The sequence below is a fragment of the Onychostoma macrolepis genome, chromosome 10 (genome assembly GCF_012432095.1).
Source record: "Onychostoma macrolepis isolate SWU-2019 chromosome 10, ASM1243209v1, whole genome shotgun sequence".
NCBI lineage: Eukaryota > Metazoa > Chordata > Actinopteri > Cypriniformes > Cyprinidae > Onychostoma > Onychostoma macrolepis.
Window position 1 is genome coordinate 3,366,189 of NC_081164.1, and position 19,608 is coordinate 3,385,796.

At 40.5% G+C, this 19,608-nt stretch overlaps 1 protein-coding gene across 1 annotated transcript; it reads right to left on the reverse strand.

Annotated features, from left to right (window-relative positions):
- Positions 1-9,885: 9,885 nt before the first annotated feature.
- Positions 9,886-18,168, reverse strand: ifi44d (interferon-induced protein 44d). Its single transcript, XM_058790208.1, is given in 7 exon segments — positions 9,886-10,056; positions 10,163-10,208; positions 10,210-10,376; positions 10,458-10,604; positions 10,752-10,944; positions 17,790-17,829; positions 18,033-18,168. Coding segments are annotated over 7 exon segments (900 nt in total).
- Positions 18,169-19,608: the final 1,440 nt, after the last annotated feature.

Consider the following 19,608-nt stretch of genomic DNA (forward strand, 5'->3'; position numbering starts at 1 on the left):
TATTTATGGCCATGGGAAATATGTATTGCAAAATCGTTTTTGCTCTGTTTTATTTATATTTTGCAATTCTTTATTTTTGTTTACAAAAAGCACATTTATTTTTTTTTTAGTTTGGAAAACTTTATTTGCTTTTGCAATACTTCTATTCTCTTGCAAATATATGTGGCATTGTTTTGACTCCATAGCTCCTTCCACAGACCCCCAGCAGTTGGATGTTGAGCTACATCAGAAATTCTGGAAGAAGTGCCTGGATCCTCACTTCCCCCTGCCGGCAAGTTTCCCCATGAGGTATGCTGACCCACTTCTCCCTGAAGGAGTCGAAACTGATGCTGCAAAGACCTCCATCTTGTCTTCTGTTGTGCATTTTCTTGCTCTTGACGTTCTTGTCTCACTTTTTAATCCACCAGGAACTTATGGAACATATCCTTGAGTTCTGCAATATCCTTAGAAGAACTCTCAGAGGGAATCAGCTCAACAGCACCTCCAAAAGCCCCTTGCAGTTCTTCCCCATCTTCTCCAGGGTTCATCTGGGCTGGTTTCTCACCACGTGCCCGCTTTGGTGCCATCACACCTGAAGATCTGACACAGCAATGCTCCTCTTCTGGAATATCCCACCGCTGCCAACATATTGTGGGGACATGGCCAGAACAAAGGCGGGGATACACTTGCTTGCAGTCACAAAATGAGTTTATTGACTCACAAAAGACATTAAAGTTGACCCTCCTCAAAGTGTAAGAGTAAGCCCTTTTTACACCCAAGGGTCAAACCATCTCATGGGAACTCATACACAAACACCTAAATAAACTCAATTAAATATACAATTCAAAATAAATTGACATTGATTTAACCAAAATAAATACAAGAAATAAACAATATAATATACAATACATTTATACATATATTCCAAATAAACACAACAAACAATGACCCCCCTGCTTAGACTAGCAAGTAAATTATGCCTATACTACCCAGCATTCCATATGATGGTATAAAACAGGAAACAGGAAGGTCACACTACTTCTTAAACCCCCACCCCCAGAACCATGCTGCAGTCATGAACCCAGAGGAAAAAAGGTAAGGTAAGGAAATTAAATGGATAAACCCTCCCAGTCCATATTGGCTTGATAACTGTTTCGGTTTTGGGGATTACAAAAGGGATTTGTAGGGTGGTTGTGTCTACGCACTACTAAGACACATTTATATGCAAATGAAGATATTTTGCATCCAATGTCTCCTTTAAAATTAAAATATTACAATCTTCATTCAAGTGATGAAGGATTTTGAAAGTCTGACAGTAATCAGTGTTAAACACAACTGTAAGGTTAACCCTGTCTGCTCGCATGTTTCAAAATAATTAACAGTTGAAAACATTGAAATTTCAAAAAGTAATCAAATGTAATCAGTTACATTACTTTAATAAAGTAATTGGAAAGTTACAGTACTTATTACATTTTAGGTAGGGTAACTTGTAATCTGTAACCTACTACATTTTCAAAGTAGCCTTCCCAACACTGGTCCTGAGTAAGACATTTTACATGAAAGATGTTTACATTTAGTCCACAAGACCAAAAAAAAAAAAAAGGCTGAAATTAATAAAATAACCCCATTCAGAAGTTTGAGAACCCTTGGTTCTTAATACTGTGTGTGGTTCCCTGGATGATCCACTAAGTTTTTTTTTGTTTGTTTGTTTTGTGATGGTTGTTCATGAGTCACTTTGCTCTGAACAGTTAAACTGAGCACTGTTCTTCAGAAAAATCCTCCATGTCCTGCAGAATCTTCAGGTTTGGATCATCCAGGTAACCACAAAGAACCAAGGGTTCCCAAACTTTTGAATGGAGTTATTTTAATAATTTCAAGGTTTTTATTTATTTTTTATTTTTTTGTCTTGTGGACTAAATGTAAACATCTTTTATGTAAAATATACATATTTTGTATGATCTCTCTTATTTTGTTAAAATTATTCACATTGTAGGGAGTGAAATTATTTCCTTTATGAAATTAACTCAGGAACTCACAGATACCATGCAATAAAGCCATGAAACTAACCTGGAGAAGAGATCTCCAAAGACAACAATAGATCTCCAAAGAGAACAGACAACACCACCCTAACCAAACTTATCTTCTTTGATCATTTACGACCCCCTTCTTCACCCTGCCATCTCTGCATCTCTTTCTCCCCAAAAGGGTTCACTCAAAGTTCATTAAGAATATGCAAATACCACATTTCATGTATCTTGTGAACCTATTGTTTTTCCCTTTCATGTTTGGTATCATTTTAAAGGTCTCGGTGCGATGGGTAAACTGGTCTCAATTTCACAGTAGTCACTTATATTATGGGAAATATTGGAAACTTAAGTGAATTCTGTATCTCTGTTGTGGGGGCGGTCTCCTTTCAAAACCTGATAAACATTGCTCTACAGGTGTGACCATTTGGGGCACGAGAACATCTCCTAGAGAGGTTTCTCATCCCCCATACATAGATCTAATCTGTTTTGGGGCAGAGAATAAATGTTTATGGGCCTTTTGTTCTAGTAGTATTTAAGGGAAAGTTGCAAATAAGTCGGGGCGATTCTGTAGTCAGAATGAGCCCATAGTGTGATATGTCTCTACACTCCATACTATGTATTTTCTAAGGTCTGGTACGCATCATTTACTCTTAGATTAATCTTTGAGAATTTGATGTTCTGTATTGAGATGATTTGATAATTTTGAATTTGTTATATAATTGGCGTGATACAATTTTACCTGACCAATAATAAATTGTTATATTTGACTTATTCTGATCTCTTCTGAAATCATTTTTTCCAGTAGATTAGAGTTGTAGTCTAGTGTTTCCACAAATCTGCGTCCAGGACAGATCATACTGAAGTACCAATGAATGAAGCGGGGGCTCGTCATTAGGGATCTTCTGATTTCTGTCTGTCACTGACTTAACAAGTTACAGTTTTCGTGATTATAGAAAAAATACACTTTTTATTATGTGCTAGCAGGGTGCAGCTTATTTAAAGGTATTATAGTCACCCTGTATCCTCTGAGTAAGATCAACTGGCAAGTTTGTGCCGTGCGTTCGCAGTTGGCCAGTGAATTGCTAAGCGATGCTAGGTCGCTAATGAACGAATAATTGAAAGTATGAGATTTTCGGAATAATCAAATATCTAAGTTAATGTACAATCGATATCTGTGATCAGTTTAATTATAAATATTGTCTAAATTTAATGATCACTTGAAATTGGAGTCAGATCAAGCACGGAGTTAGACTAAAATTGAAACTAGATCCTGATAAATTCAGAAGCGCAAGTAAAAGACCGAATACGCGTTCAACCTTCGACCAGGCCGCTGGATTCCGTTGTTTGGGCTAGCGGGTGGAGTCTTACAGTTGGTGACCCCGACGTGATCTCCCGTTTCATATCGGCGAGGGTCTTTTCAGCGCAATGTCTAAAAAAGCTCCGGAAAAAGGTTTGAGCTTCTCCTTGCTTTTCTCCAGCTGTTGCGGTAAGTCATTTCTTATTTACCTTTTTAGAATTATTGAGGGAAAGTTTAAACGCACCCCATATAGACACATTTGTAGAATGAGTCGGAATACTCATCATTAGACCGGAGACCGTAGAAATCCGGTGGGAATAAGAATTAGACAAAACCACATGATTCGACAGGGACATGATAGCAGCAGAGTAGATGAGGAACGAAGTCTCTTGAACCAAAATTAAAATTGGAATAACATCATACAAATTTTATTCTGGTGCTCAACAGAGGGCTGTAAATTGCAACCTAAATTCTGATATGAATAATAATAACTTTGCAATAATAACTTTGCAACATTTGAAAAGCAAACATTTATGTGCAAAGAATTTAAGAGGAATTGTGATTAGATTAACTAAAAAGATAATTAATTTATCACTGGAATCTTTTGTATGTGAAAGTGAAGTTGAGCAAGACAGAGCAATGAAATTAAAAATTTGAGAACTTTAAAAGAAATTCTAATCTGGCAAACAATATGTCTCAGTCCGAGAGAACTGCTGCTTCCATGCAGAAGTCTTGGTCACTGTAAAATGAAGAGACATTAGAAATTCAAAATCTAATGTAATGCACATAATGACAATTTTGATGAGGCTTGTAGCCAGGCCTGAGGGTTAAACCCATTCAGAAGACATGCACTACTTTTCCTGTGGGAGAATTAGTCAAACAGTCAAATTAATCAAATTAAATATATTGAAAATATCTGAGATCACAAGATTTGGCTCAACAACACTGTTCAAAGCTTAGTCTTAACAAATACAGCCTATAGCTTGGTTTTATTTTAGATTTGACAAAAATCACTACACATTTGTTTGATTCTTAGTCTTTGCCTTTAAGCAGACAGACAAACATGAAGAGGCCATAAATCTAAAGCAACATGTGTACTTTGCATTTGCATTTGCTCTGGGTTTGCCCAACCCCCAAACAAACTTTCTTATACTCAAAGATATTCTCAAAAGAATCAACTTAGTGACGTCTTAGCTCATAAACATAAGAAAATTGTGTCCAATCCCATGATTGTAATCACAAAAATCTTCAGATTGAGCAATGATTTGACCTGTGCTCTCAGTATGTGCTTGCAGTTCACTGAATGTTTACAGCAGCAAAACCTATAACTGGCTTCCAGTTTGGCCTGCTGCTGTGCACACGATGCACATGTCAGGACTGCTGTAGACACAGGGCCAAATCAAAGGTGCGTCTTCAAAGAGATCAATGAGATGATAACCAGTTATTCTAAACAAGTTGCTCAGAAAGCCCTCCAGAGACCAGTAATAAACATTTTAATTTATACTATTTTGAATGTAATATAATTCATATTATAACAACCTTATAATATATTATATTACAATGGCCAGGAATGGCCTTAATCTCATGTTGATTCAACATTAATTTAGAGGAAGAAAGAAAGTTGTAGAAGAATAAGAGGAATGATCAGAATGTAGAAAGAGGGAATGTGTACGGAGAAAGAAGTTGGGAGCACTATTAGTGTTGGAAGATTGGAAAGAGAAACACAGAAGATGGTGAGAAGCAAAAATTGTTAGAAAGGAAAATAGAAAGAATAATGATCAAACTAATGAGAAAGAACTTCTTTATTTTCTATTTGTGTAAGAATCTTCAAGGAGAAAAAATAACATGTCCAGAATTTGCTAATCTGATTGCAATATCTTGAATAGGCCAAATCCATCCAAGGCCATAAGATGTTTTAAATTTGATTTCATTGATTTGCAACCCAGTAACAAGGGAAGGTATAAGTTTTGTCTTTTCCTTTGCAACAAAACCACAAACACAGTGGCGCAAGTGTTAGCAAACTAAACCATTCTTCTCTGGGAAGGACAGCGCATATGGAATCTGATCAGAGGACTCATTTTTACTGGATATGTGATTAAAGTTGTGTGTAATGTTAAAATCAGGCAGAAATTCACAAGTCTTCACAGACTGCAGAGATGGAAATGGTCAAATTTATGAAGAGAATAAGAAAATATTAATTGCTAAGCTAACATTGCAGCACCAGAACTGGCAAGCTAATGCCCTGAAAACAGATCTGACTAATGTAAACAGTAGCATTTAGAAGTTAAATTTCCCAGCAGATCTGGGTGTCATGATGCCTGTAACACAGCAGACTGTGTAAACTCAGCTGTAGCAGCCGCTTAAGGTGCAACATGCTTATACTGTGCTGAAACACTAGCTTCCATATCTGACCATTAACACTGTTTATTTTGGAATTTTGTTTGCAAAACATGATCATGATAATGATATATGCCTTTGTAAACTAAAACAAATTTGCTCCTGATGATATGCAATCTTGGATCACAACCATCTGCATTAACTGTATGGCTGTGGCCATTACAGGAAAATTAAGATCCACCAGTCTTCAAGCAAATTGTGGAAAGGCGCAATATTAAGCTGTTTTTCTCTCTGTCTGTTTCCCTTTCAGACTGACTGCTGCCATCTCTGAGGGACAAATTCCACAAGGGTGCCTGGTCCCACCTACAACAACTTGCACGCACACAACAAAGAGACGGGGGTGTAGATACTTCAAGGGGTCATTCACATCTCATAGCAATACACAAGTAGTTGCATGACCTCCCGGTGTAGTGCCGGAACAAAAATTATACAACACAGATTATGGTAGGCTAGACATCACCCATCTCCTACACACAAACATACACACCAGCATACAGAACACACTTTCATTATTGCAACTGCACAATATGCTTACTAGGTATTGAACAAAAGGACATCCAGGTCTAAACTACTCACAGCATTCAAACCTATCAAGCATTATTGACTTCATACATATAGGTCAAAGGAAATTATTTTTTATAATTTCATTTCAATGATGGCAAACATTTTTGCAATTTTAAAACCTTGTGCAAATTGTATGGTCTTATGAACGTACTGTATGTAAACACTGTAATGTGCATAAGACTTGCATGGCTACAGTCACACATCAATTAATTTAAATTATATTTACAAATTCTAAGATGAGACCTATTCAGCAATACAGCTGGTCTCTTAGGACAAAATATTTATCATGTCCAATCATTGGCATTGTTGTGAACTAGGGGGCCCACTAGTTTGCAGCATATGTCTAATGGCAATGCAAATTTATCCAAATAAATGAGATCTGATATGAACACTCAAACTTATATTATCAAGTATGACTTAGTCTGCACATCAAATGCACAGAGAATGATTGAAAAAGTTAAACTACAGATTTTAAATCTTTCTGTTAATTTCATTCTCTGATTGACCTAATTAAAACCTTAGGTCTGCATTAATGCTTCGCAATTAAAACAATATAGACAATTTTATGATGGTAATTATGAAATTGTATATTTTTATGTTTAATTATGTGACATATTTTAATTATGCATACCACTGGTAAATATACTGGTTATATTGATTTTGCTACTTCCCTTTTATTCACCCAGACCAAAAACCTAAATCCAAAATTACATTATTTAGTGGTAATAAACAATCTGGCAACCGAATGGGACCTGTCCACTAAATATTTGACCTTATTTACCACTCGCACTTTTGACATGATTGTTATTTTGTGTATTTTTGTATATCTTATAACCCTCTTTTCATCCCACAACATCACCAAAGTCATGAGTGTTTAGTTATTGCATGGTCATTCAGAAGTTGTTTAGATGTCTCGCATGTATTGGAGTATCGTCAGTGAAATGATTCCTTCACCTATGAAGATCTGACAAATTCGGCAAATCACACCTTCTACCTGAAGGTGACTGAAGGCTTCTCAGTGGGTCAGATAAACATCCTGGGGAGGACGGCACTGGACACAGATGTTTCCCCAGAATAGAAGTACACTTTCAACTTGCTTGATCAACTCAACGGACCTGATACAAGAAGTAATCCTACAAACTGATTACCATCACAGCCAGTGCAGGTGGAAACACACCTGACCAAAAGACTGCAGCAACAAAGGATGCTTACGCTCAAAAGACTGGGCATGTCACTGATGTGATTTCTGCAGTGCTTTCCTCAACCTGCCTTAATGCTGTTCTTTCAGGTGACCACTCTGCTCCTGCATGTATCAACTAGTGCTGCCCACTCTGCAAAGACTTTGGCAGTAATGAACATCATACGGAAATAATTTCCTTATGGTACCTTAGGTACCACTCAACGTTTGTCCCAAGGCACCAAGGGATGGACTGTAGGGAGTGAAATTATTTCCTTTATGAAATTAACTCAGGAACTCACAGATACCATGCAATAAATCCATGAAACTAACCTGGAGAAGAGATCTCCAAAGACAACAAAAGATCTCCAAAGAGAACAGACAACACCACCCTAACCAAACTTATCTTCTTTGATCATTTACGACCCCCTTCTTCACCCTGCCATCTCTGCATCTCTTTCTCCCCAAAAGGGTTCACTCAAAGTTCATTAAGAATATGCAAATACCACATTTCATGTATCTTGTGAACCTGTTGTTTTTCCCTTTCATGTTTGGTATCATTTTAAAGGTCTCGGTGCGATGGGTAAACTGGTCTCAATTTCACAGTAGTCACTTATATTATGGGAAATATTGGAAACTTAAGTGAATTCTGTATCTCTGTTGTGGGGGCGGTCTCCTTTCAAAACCTGATAAACATTGCTCTAAAGGTGTGACCATTTGGGGCACGAGAACAGCTCCTAGAGAGGTTTCTCATCCCCCATACATAGATCTAATCTGTTTTGGGGCAGAGAATAAATGTTTATGGGCCTTTTGTTCTGGTAGTATTTAAGGGAAAGTTGCAAATAAGTCGGGGCGATTCTGTAGTCAGAATGAGCCCATGGTGTGATGTGTCTCTACACTCCATACTATGTATTTTCTAAGGTCTGGTACGCATCATTTACTCTTAGATTAATCTTTGAGAATTTGATGTTCTGTATTGAGATGATTTGATAATTTTGAATTTGTTCTATAATTGGCGTGATACAATTTTACCTGACCAATAATAAATTGTTATATTTGACTTATTCTGATCTCTTCTGAAATCATTTTTTTCCAGTAGATTAGAGTTGTAGTCTAGTGTTTCCACAAATCTGCGTCCAGGACAGATCATACTGAAGTACCAATGAATGAAGCGGGGGCTCGTCATTAGGGATCTTCTGATTTCTGTCTGTCACTGACTTAACAAGTTACAGTTTTCGTGATTATATAAAAAATACACTTTTTATTATGTGCTAGCAGGGTGCAGTTTATTTAAAGGTATTATAGTCACCCTGTATCTTCTGAGTAAGATCAACTGGCAAGTTTGTGCCGTGCGTTCGCAGTTGGCCAGTGAATTGCTAAGCGATGCTAGGTCGCTAATGAACGAATAATTGAAAGTATGAGATTTTCGGAATAATCAAATATCTAAGTTAATGTACAATCGATATCTGTGATCAGTTTAATTATAAATATTGTCTAAATTTAATGATCACTTGAAATTGGAGTCAGATCAAGCACGGAGTTAGACTAAAATTGAAACTAGATCCTGATAAATTCAGAAGCGCAAGTAAAAGACCGAATACGCGTTCAACCTTCGACCAGGCCGCTGGATTCCGTTGTTTGGGCTAGCGGGTGGAGTCTTACAACATTTTCACAGATTCTGCAAGGGGTTCCCAAACTTTCACATGCCACTGTAGTTTCCACAAAAAATAAATAAAATAAAATAAATAAAAACAGTTAACGAACGGCTTTGAGCCTAGACTAAGTTCAGACAAGACAGACATTTAAGGCACAATGTAGAGTCTTGTCACTTAATTACACAGTTTTCCACCACATAAATAATGATGAGGACATGAATTGTTATTTGAGAAGAAAGTATTTTAAGATCTCACCCGTTTATTATCTAAAATAAGTGTACAAAAGAATTGGTCTAGCAACAAGACAAACACTTCAACAATATCATCATAGCTACTATGAATACTTAAGTTATTTGAATTCATTTGACAGTAAATACAGTCAACAACTCAGGTGCATAGCAGAAGATAGCAGTTGTTTGAATGAAATGAGAGAGAGAGAGATATTGTGTAATTATAAGGGATATGAAAGAAGTTAATGATGATGGTTGTTATCGGGGAATAACACACCTTAGAATGTCATAATTTACTAATCAGAATCAAGTATTCCAGAGAGCCGTGTAATAATACATATAAATCATGATATATGCTTTTACTAACAATTAAGTTGCTGAACATTTTGCACATGTGGTGAACTAGACAGACTGCCTTGATGCGTGCATATATGGAACAAGGTCTTTTGTGTATGCATGTATAGTTAAATGTCATCAGTGTGCATTCAATGTGTTGTTTTTCCTGTTATCGATCAGAGAAATATTATTGTCAGCATTCAGAGCATGCATACAGTTTGTGTTAGTTGGAAGCAGCTTCTCTCAGTCTATCATTAGCAACGTTTACAATTTGGTCAAATGCTTTTAGAATCAGAACATCAACATCATCATCTACATCAATCTCATCATGGTAGTTCTTCACTGGGAAGATGCAGTTCATTGGCACCCCAATTATCTTGCTGCACAAATGCATCTAAAAAAAATAGAGATGATTCAACAAATATCAGACAAAGTCAATATTAAAACATGGTAGCTCCAGGAATTAAAGCACACACAGGACATCAGATGGCATGATTTACCTTCTCTTTGATCTTCTTGCTGGTATATAACTTCTTTAGGTCATCTATCACTGATTATCTTGCGGATGATCCTCAATTTGTCAATAAGTCGATCACTTGCATATTGGATTGTATTTGCGTCCACAATGTAAACCAGGCAAAAAGTCTGATCAGACAGTGAAGGGTCACTGACGTAATCTTCACTCTTGTGACTGAGTGGCTTCCCTTCTTTGAACTAAGATTTAAAATAGAGACAGAAACTTTGAAAATATCACATGAACAAATCCTTTTTTTTTTTTGGAACATGGTTTATTACTTTGTACTCATCCTTCACATGTCCATATATGGCATTGATGATATCTTCTGGCTGAGACCCCTCCAATACATCAGGTTCTAAACCCATTACATCAGTCAAGACAAAAGGCAAATCACCACCTGCACCTTTGACTTTGTGTGATTTCAGCTACGAAACAATATAGAAAAAAAGCAAATCATAAATAAATGTATACATAGCCAACATGTCCATAATGCACATTCAATAAAATAATTTTAGGTTATTGGGGAAAAAGCATGTTGTATATGTGCATCATTATTTGAAAATAATACTTACACTTTTTGTAAAACTTTTGCCACTACTTTGATCAACTAGTGCTTCGCTTGTGATTCGTCCTCGGAAGGCGTTTTTGACAGAATTTATAAAACTAGACTTCCCTGCTCCGGTTTGTCCAGCTAACATGATCTTGATGCTCTGTACATCTGGATGACTCACAGAGAACTCTTCTAGACGTTTCTTCAGCTCTTCCCTCTTACTGTGCCAGCACAAGAAACAAATAAGCAACCACAACCTTTCCATAAATATAAAATAGTTACTAATAATATGTGATAGATATGATCCCCCCCCCCCCCATATTGTTCAACATTAATGTCCATTTAGCCATGAATAGTATTTAATGAACTTAACCCCAATCAGAGATGGGTAGTAACGAGTTACATTTACTTCGTTACATTTACTTCGTTACATTTACTTGAGTAAATTTTTTGGGTAACTAATACTTTTAGAGTATATTTAATAATGGGTACTTTTACTCTTACTCAAGTACATTTTTAGTGAAAAAACGGTACTTTTACTTCGGTACTGTGGGCGACGCTCCTCTCGTTACTTTATCTTAATGCAATACAAGTTAAAAATCCTTAATTTTATTCCAAACGCGCTGTCTACTTCTTTTCTGGGCAATGATCGATGCCCGTTCGTGAATGATTCATTCTTTTGAGTCAATTCTGTTCGAAGGCTTGATCAAACCAGTTGGCAAACCAGTGAATCGGTTCGCGAATCAGTTTGAATGATTCGTTAAGTTCCCTGCTGCACGCGCTGAGTCGTCTGAAGCGGTTCTCACTCAGAGTTGTAACATCAGGAGCGCTGAAGACGTGGCTTTGGATCTACAGTCAGTTGAAAGCAAATCTGCAAAGGCTATGGTTTGCTAGCTATGAAGATCTTTATTAGACGAACACCGTGTGTGCTGTCGGTTCCACAGGTATAGATTCGATTACAGTACACGATACCACTATGACATTACCAGTTTGTTGTACATGTACCTTACACATTAAATACAATGTATAATTTATTCATTAAATAAGTTGTCACAGAGTATAAAATGAACACCCGCCAAACCCGCGTTAGTTCCAGGAGGAATGCCTTTGCCTAGACACAATTAATATTGATATTTTCACAATATTTACGCTTGCAGAAATAAAGGCTTAATTGTTTACATTTTGCAGAACAGACGGAAGAAGATCCGTCAATATGCATTTGTTCCGTTATGCTCAGATGTTCTGTAGCGGTCATGTGAGGAGTTTTCACTCTTCTCCGTGTCAGAGGTTATATATACATTTATTATATATAATTAATATACTTTAAAATATAATTCAATTTAATTCAGTGATGCAAATCAGAATTTTTATCAGCTGTTACTCCAGTTTTCGTCATACGATCCTTCAGAAATCACTCAAATATATTGATTTATCACCAGTGTTGCTGAAAAAAAAACAGCATATGCTGGTTAGGTACGTTTTGAAGCTTGGATGCTGGTTTATGCTGGTCCTTTGCTGGTTTAAGATGGTCCTTAGCTGGTCATGTGCTGGTCTTAAGCTGGTCGGACCAGCATAAACCAGCAAAGGACCATCTTAAATCAGCTCAAACCAGCATCCCATGCTTCAAAACATATACCTTACCAGGTTCATGCTGTTTTTTTCAACAGGGAACGTCCCGGGTTACTTGATTGTAACCCTGTTCCCCGAAAAAGCGGGAACGAGATACTGCGCTGAAAGCGCTATGGGAAAACATTCTTTGTTCTTTTCTTGTTCGACCGGTTGTGAAGCACGTGTGTCAAACACGCCAAGAATTGGCCTAAATAACCTCGGTTGGTGACGTCGTGATCACATGCACCTGCGAGGTTATAAATAGACGTGACACGGAAACATCCTCAGGTTATACCTTTGTCTGAAAGGACGTCCAGGCACGACTACAGTGCGGCATTGAGGCGCAGCATCTCGTTCCCGCTTTTTCGGGGAACAGGGTTACAATCAAGTAACCCGGGACGTTCCCCTATCAAAAGCTACTCTCGATGCTGCGCTGAAAGCGCTATGGGAACGAGAATACCCACGCCGCCGCACTGGAAGTGTCTGGACCCCCAACGTTGTGTAATGTGTGCGCACAAACATGAAAGAGGTCTCAGACACGACTCTGGGATGTCGACTCAAGGACATGCGAGCCCGGAGTAACATGAACATCCAAACTATAGAATCTAACAAATGTGTGCGGAGAGGACCAACCTGCCGCATCACAAACTTGCTGCAAGGGGACACCTCTTGCTAAAGCCATTGAAGATGCAATCCCCCTGGTTGAATGGGCCCTTACACCTAGAGGCGAAGCTTGACCACGCGCCTCATAGGCTAGGGCAATAGCATCCCTCACCCAATGTGACATAGTCTGTCGAGTGGCAGCCGCCCCCCGGTTGCGGCCTCCAAAACATAAGAAAAGCTGCTCCGACTTACGCCACTGGCTAGTGTGGTGGACGTAAATCTGGAGAGCACGTACTGGACACAGTAAGTGAAGTTTCTCCTGCTCCGGTGTCGTGAACGGCGGAGGGCAGAAGGCTTCGAGAACGACCGGATTTATGGTCGAGAATGGAACCTTTGGAAGATAACTAGGGTGAGGATGCAAAATAGCTTTGACCAGCCCAGGGGCAAAATCTAGGCAGGATGACGAGACTGACAGAGCCTGCAAATCCCCAATTCTCTTCAGAGAAGTAATGGCTGTTAGAAAAACCATCTTTAGGGTCAGAAGCCTGACAGGCGCTGACTCTAGTGGTTCGAAAGGGGTGTCCACTAAGCCCTCAAGCACTATATCTAGGTCCCATGAAGGAACTGTCGCTCAACCGCTTAGCTCCTCGAATGAAGCGGGCAACTAGAGGGTGTTTCCCCAACGAAACCCCATCAATCAGAGCATGGCAAGCCGAGATGGCGGCCACGTAAGTTCTGAGAGTATTAGGACATGTTCCTGAGGACAGTTTCTCTTGCAGAAACTCCAGTACTGAAACAATCTGGCAGTGAGCTGGGTCTGCATGGTGTGTCGTACACCAACTTTCGAAAACGCGCCATTTACTGGCATAAGTTCTTCTAGTGGAGGGAGCCCTAGCGCTCAGAATAGTCTCTATTACATCGGCTGGAAGGCCAGCATGACTCAGTTGGTCCCCCTCAGGGGCCAGACATGAAGGTTCCAGAGCTCGGGCCGGGGATGAAATATTGTCCCCTGTGCCTGAGAGAGAAGGTCCCTCCTCACCGGAATCGCCAACGGCGAGCCGTCGAGGAGAGATATTAGATCTGAGAACCATATCCTGGTCGGCCAACGGGGCGCTATCAGTAAGAGGCGAGACCCCTCTTGACGGACCTTGGCCAGGACTCCTGGGAGCAGAGTGACCGGGGGAAATGCGTAAAGACGCAGTCTGGGCCACACATGGGCCATCGCGTCCAGACCCAGGGGAGCTGGATGAGTCAGAGAGAAGTAGAGGGGACATTGTGCTGTCTCCTGTGAAGCAAAGAGGTCCACCTCTGCTTCGTAAAATCTTTCCCAGATTTGACTGACTACTTCGGGATGGAGTTTCCATTCCCCGTGTATCACAGCTTGTCTGGACAGCAAGTCTGCTCCCACATTCATATGTCCGGGATGTAATCGCCCTGAGGGACAGGAACTTGTCCTGTGCCCAAAGCAGAACCTGGTGCGCTAGCTCGTTCAAGCGGCCTGACCGCAGTCCACCCTGACGATTTATGTAAGAGACTACCGCCGTGTTGTCCACCCGCACTAGGACATGGTAGCCTCTTAACTGCTGGAGGAAGTATTTCAGGGCCAGAAATACAGCCTTCATTTCGAGGCAATTGATGTGCCATTCGAGAAGATGACCTCCAGATCCCTTGGGCTGGACGACCATCTAAGACCGCTCCCCAGCCCGTGAGGGATGCGTCTGTCGTTAGCATCTTGCGGCGACAGCACGGACCTAGAGTGGGACCCAAAGTCAGAAACCGGGTCTGAACCACATAGAAAGGGCACGAAGCCCTGGCGCGTAACCCTTATTTGCCTCTGGGGATTGGCCCTTGGATGAAATCCCCTGGCTCTGAGCCACAACTGAAATGATCTCATGTGCAGGAGACCCAAGGGTATCACCGTGGATGCAGCTGCCATGAGACCTAGAACCCTCTGAAGGTAATGAACAGTAATCTTTTGGCCTAGCTTGATGTTCTTTAGGGCGTTTAGAATGGATTCGACGCGTGCAGGAGACAGCTGTGCCCGCATCGTGATCGAATCCCATACGACCCCCAAATAAGTTGTCCTCTGAGCAGGAGAGAGAACGCTTTTCTTGGCGTTGAGTCTCAACCCCAGAGATTCGAGATGAGCTAGGACGACATCCCGATGTCGAAGCGCTAGCTCCTGAGACTGAGCCAGAATCAGCCAGTCGTCTATGTAGTTTAAAATGCGGATGCCCTGGAGTCGAGAGGAGCCAGAGCTGCATCCATGCATTTGGTGTAAGTCTTGAGGTGACAAGGCTAGGCCGAACGGAAGAACCCGATACAGGTAGGCTTCGCCCCAGCGAACCTCAGGAACTTCCTGTGTTGTGGCAATATTTCTATATGAAAATAAGCGTCCTTTAGATCGATAGTCACAAACCAATCCTCTGATTGGATGTGAGAAACAATCATCTTGATTGTCAGCATTTTGAACTTGTATGTTCTGAGGTAGCGGTTCAACCCGCGAAGATCTAAAATCGGACGCAACTCCCCATCTTTCTTGGGAACAAGAAAATACCGGATTTAATAGCCTGACTGTCTGTCTGGCAGGGGAACACGTTCTATGGCCCCTTTGTCCAGCAGAGTTTGCAACTCCTGTGTCAACAAATGCGCTCGTTCCGGTTTCACGGAAGTGGAGACCACGCCGTTGAAACGCGGAGGACGATATGTAAACTGAACCCTGTAGCCTCTCTCTACAGTCCTTTCTACCCACGGAGAGATATTTGGCAGTAGCTTCCACGCTGCCAGCTTCTCTGAAAGGGGCACTAGTTTTGACACTTCGCTTTGATGGGGGGATGTTAGATGTCTGGCATCCTGAAACGTGGCAGGAGGAAACCGAACACCTAACATTTCGCTGGAGACCGCTGGTCCCCGAAACGCCAGTGGCGGCGGAGATTGTACAGCGGCCCCCTGAGGGTGCCAGGAAGGAGCCTCTATTCTCTGTTGGAATTGTACGCGCCCCTCCCTGGGGGGACACACCCCCACGGTCCTGGGCGCACCAGCCTCAGGACTTCTTTTTGGCGGAGATGATGCTCCGCAGGTCCGGTCTCTTCGAGGCAGATTGAGAAGTGCGGCGAGCCGCCTCCCAGTCTCTACGAGGGGCGACGACCGCCACACTCTCCTTCTGGGCTTCGCCTCAGAAGAACCGGACCTGGTCGGGACTGGGTGGCCGACAGTCCCGACGCTTGAGCACGGCGGGGGAGGAACCTCACAAACGCTTCTTCGTAGCGCTTCGCCTCCCGAAACCTAGTGGTGACCGTGTTGACAGCCTCGCCAAATAGGCCGGAAGGTGAGACGGGGGCATCAAGAAGGAAAGATCGATCTCTCTCCTTGATGCCCGTGAGGTTAAGCCACAGATGTCTCTCCGTGGAAACCATGGCAGCCATAGAACGGCCGATGGCACGGGCTGTCTGCTTGGTCGCACGGAGAGACAGATCTGTGGCCCGGCGAAGCTCTGAAAACGCCTCCTTATCGATGGTGCCGCCTGTGCTCAAGTCTTTGAGCAGGTCAGCCTGGTACGCCTGCAGAACCGCCATGGTGTGCAGGGCAGCACCAGCCTGACCCGCTGCCTGAAAAGCTTTCCCCACCAGCGAGGATGTCATTCTACAAGGCTTGGTGGGGAGCATAGGCTTTTTCAGGGAGGAGGAAGTCCCAGGGGAGAGATAGCCCGCAAGCGTCTCTTCCACCTGGGGCATCATGCTGTAGCCCCGTGCCTTTGCAGCCACGATAGTCGAATAAATCGACGTCGATGGCACGAAGACACGGGATGAATAGGGCTTACTCCATGACCGAACTAGCTCATCATGGAGATCGCCAAAGAAGGGGAGAGACCGTCGCTGAGGCCCCTCCCCCCGACCACCTGACAGAAACCTGTCATCTAATTTTGAGCGCTTGGGGGTCTCGTGCTCCTGTGGCCAGTCTAGTTGTAAACGATCGACTGCTCGAGTTACCACCTCGAGTAACTCCTCATACGCTTTATCATCGCGAAAGGAGCGCTCTGAGGTGGCACTCTCCATCTCCACAGAAGCATGAGATGAAGAATCCTCGGCCCGTTCAGAAGAAGCGCCGAAGAGCGCTTCACAAGCGGACGCGAGGACCTCGTGATCCGGCGAGAGCGCGAGAGAAAGGGGCGGACCCTCTGTGAGGATCGCCTCCGAGATGAGCCTCTGACACGGAGGCATGCATCTCTTAACAGACTCTGTGTCACGTCTATTTATAACCTCGCAGGTGCATGTGATCATGACGTCACCAACCAAAGTTATTTAGGCCAATTCTTGGCGTGTTTGACACACGTGCTTCACAACCGGTCGAACAAGAAAAGAACAAAGAATGTTTTCCCATAACGCTTTCAGCGCAGCATCGAGAGTAGCTTTTGATAGGGGAACAGTTTTGCTGCTTAATATTTTTTGGAACCCGCAACATTTTGTTCAGGATTCTTTTATGAATAGAAAGCTAAAAAAGAACAGCATTGATAATCAATCAGGCTGATTAAAAATTCTGATTTGCACCACTGAAATAAATTACATTAAAAAAAACATTAAAAGTATTTTGAACGCCAGTGTGTATATATATATGTATGTATAAATTTTATCTAAATATCTATATATCTTCATAAAAATAGACTATATTCAGTATATGATCCAAAGTAACTAGTAACTAACTACTTGAGTAATTTTTTTATCCGATACTTTTTTACTCTTACTCAAGTAACTATTCAGACTATTACTTTTACTTTTACTTTTACTTGAGTAAATATTTCTTCAAGTACTTTTACATTTAGTTGAGTACAGTTTTTGGGTACTCTACCCACCTCTGCCCCCAATCAAATTTCCTCCATGGTTTTTTCAATTCTATATATATATATAGAGAGAGAGAGAGAGAGAGAGAGAAAGTCTATATAAATAGTTATATTCTCTATATTCAGAGTTGAGAAATAAATTGTTTTATCTCTCCCTATGATTATCTATATTATATCTGTGTGTGTTTCCCTTCAGAATACATATCATATTATATTGACACTAAATATTTGTAAATTAGCACTGCCTAATTTCACCTGGGCTTGACAGTGGATCCGGTTTTGATGCTGTTGATTCTGGTTTTGATGCTCCTGATTCCAGTTTTGATACTGCTGATGCCAGATTTGATACTGTCGATTCCAGCTTTGATGCTGTTGATTCTCTGCCTCCCATTCTTTGCTGCTTTTCTCAGAAGCAAAGGTGACTCGCTGTTTCTCTGTCTGCAGCCTAGTCTGGAAGCTTATGTCACTGTTCTTGTTTATATACCCTTCCTTTATCATTTTCAATTTCGGTTTCCACTTGCCGAATATTGGGAAAACATTTAAATGTATTTTGAAAGGATTATCACATTTAAAGTATAATCAGACCAAATAAGAACATAAAGCTAAATACTTAAAGGCCTTTTTGAAATAATCTAAAATTAATTGTCTAATGTATACCGTGAAATATTTATTAAGTTCAGCATGCAAAGAGTTAAAAATTGATTACGTGAATATCCTTTTCCAGGAAACACAAACTGAAAGTGGTTTGTAAGTGCAATATTATTCCAGTGAGGGAGGGGGGAAGCACATATAAAGTGCTACAGAACTGCATTAGAATTTAACACAGGCCATTTATTGCAGCTGTACCTTTAGAGAAAGCATGTGAAAAGAGAGACAATTGGGAGATTTTTCCAGACTTCCCACTTTCCTAAATCACATTTTTTTTCCCAATGTGTTTGTTAACCTTAGATTATTTTGACAGATGCCAGAACCTTTTTTTTTTTTTTTTTTTAAATGGTCTACAGCCATTTCTAGTGATTACATCATTATATTTATGGTGCCAGTTACAGGCCAAATTATTACTCAAGTAAAGAACATTAGGTGGAATTGCTTCTTAAATATGTTTATCTTGTTTTAAGGATTTTTAATTACATGTTACTTATTGCTATGGATGTGAAAAATTATTAATTATTATTGACTAGTCAAAGTTGAGGGATCCCTGTGTAGCAAATCAGCTCAAAAGGGAAATGTATATAAATCATTACAATTAATTATGATTAATTACAGTTATTTATATCGGCTGACAGTAATAACTTTAGCAGAATTAATTTGCCATCAACTAATCTGTTCGTCCAGCGAACATTCAGTGTAAGTTCATATCAACTCTAAGAAAGGATATTTTCTTGGCCACAGAAAATACTTTCCTAAATATTAAAGCATTAGAGCATGTAGTAAGGATCAAAAATCGTAAAGGGACATTAATTTGCAAGGCAGAACCAGAAACTCATGTAATTTGTGCACACAACTTTTATTAACTAAACGCTAACACACATAACTAATCTAAACAAACAAACAAACATGCATACACTCACACGTATATACAAAAGGGGAGTTAAAGTAGATGAATGAAGCCATTAGAGAAAACAAAATGCAGTTATGTTCTCAGTTATTATCGCCGATTTGATTGCACAGCTACTATTTAAACTAAACTGAGCTAGACAATGACATCTCTGAATTCAATAATGAAATGCCTTTAACTGAAAATTGAGTGTTTAATCTTATCATTATACATTACTGACACTCTATCCTCCAATTTGATACTGTTAAGTGCTTTGACACAATCTGCATTGTA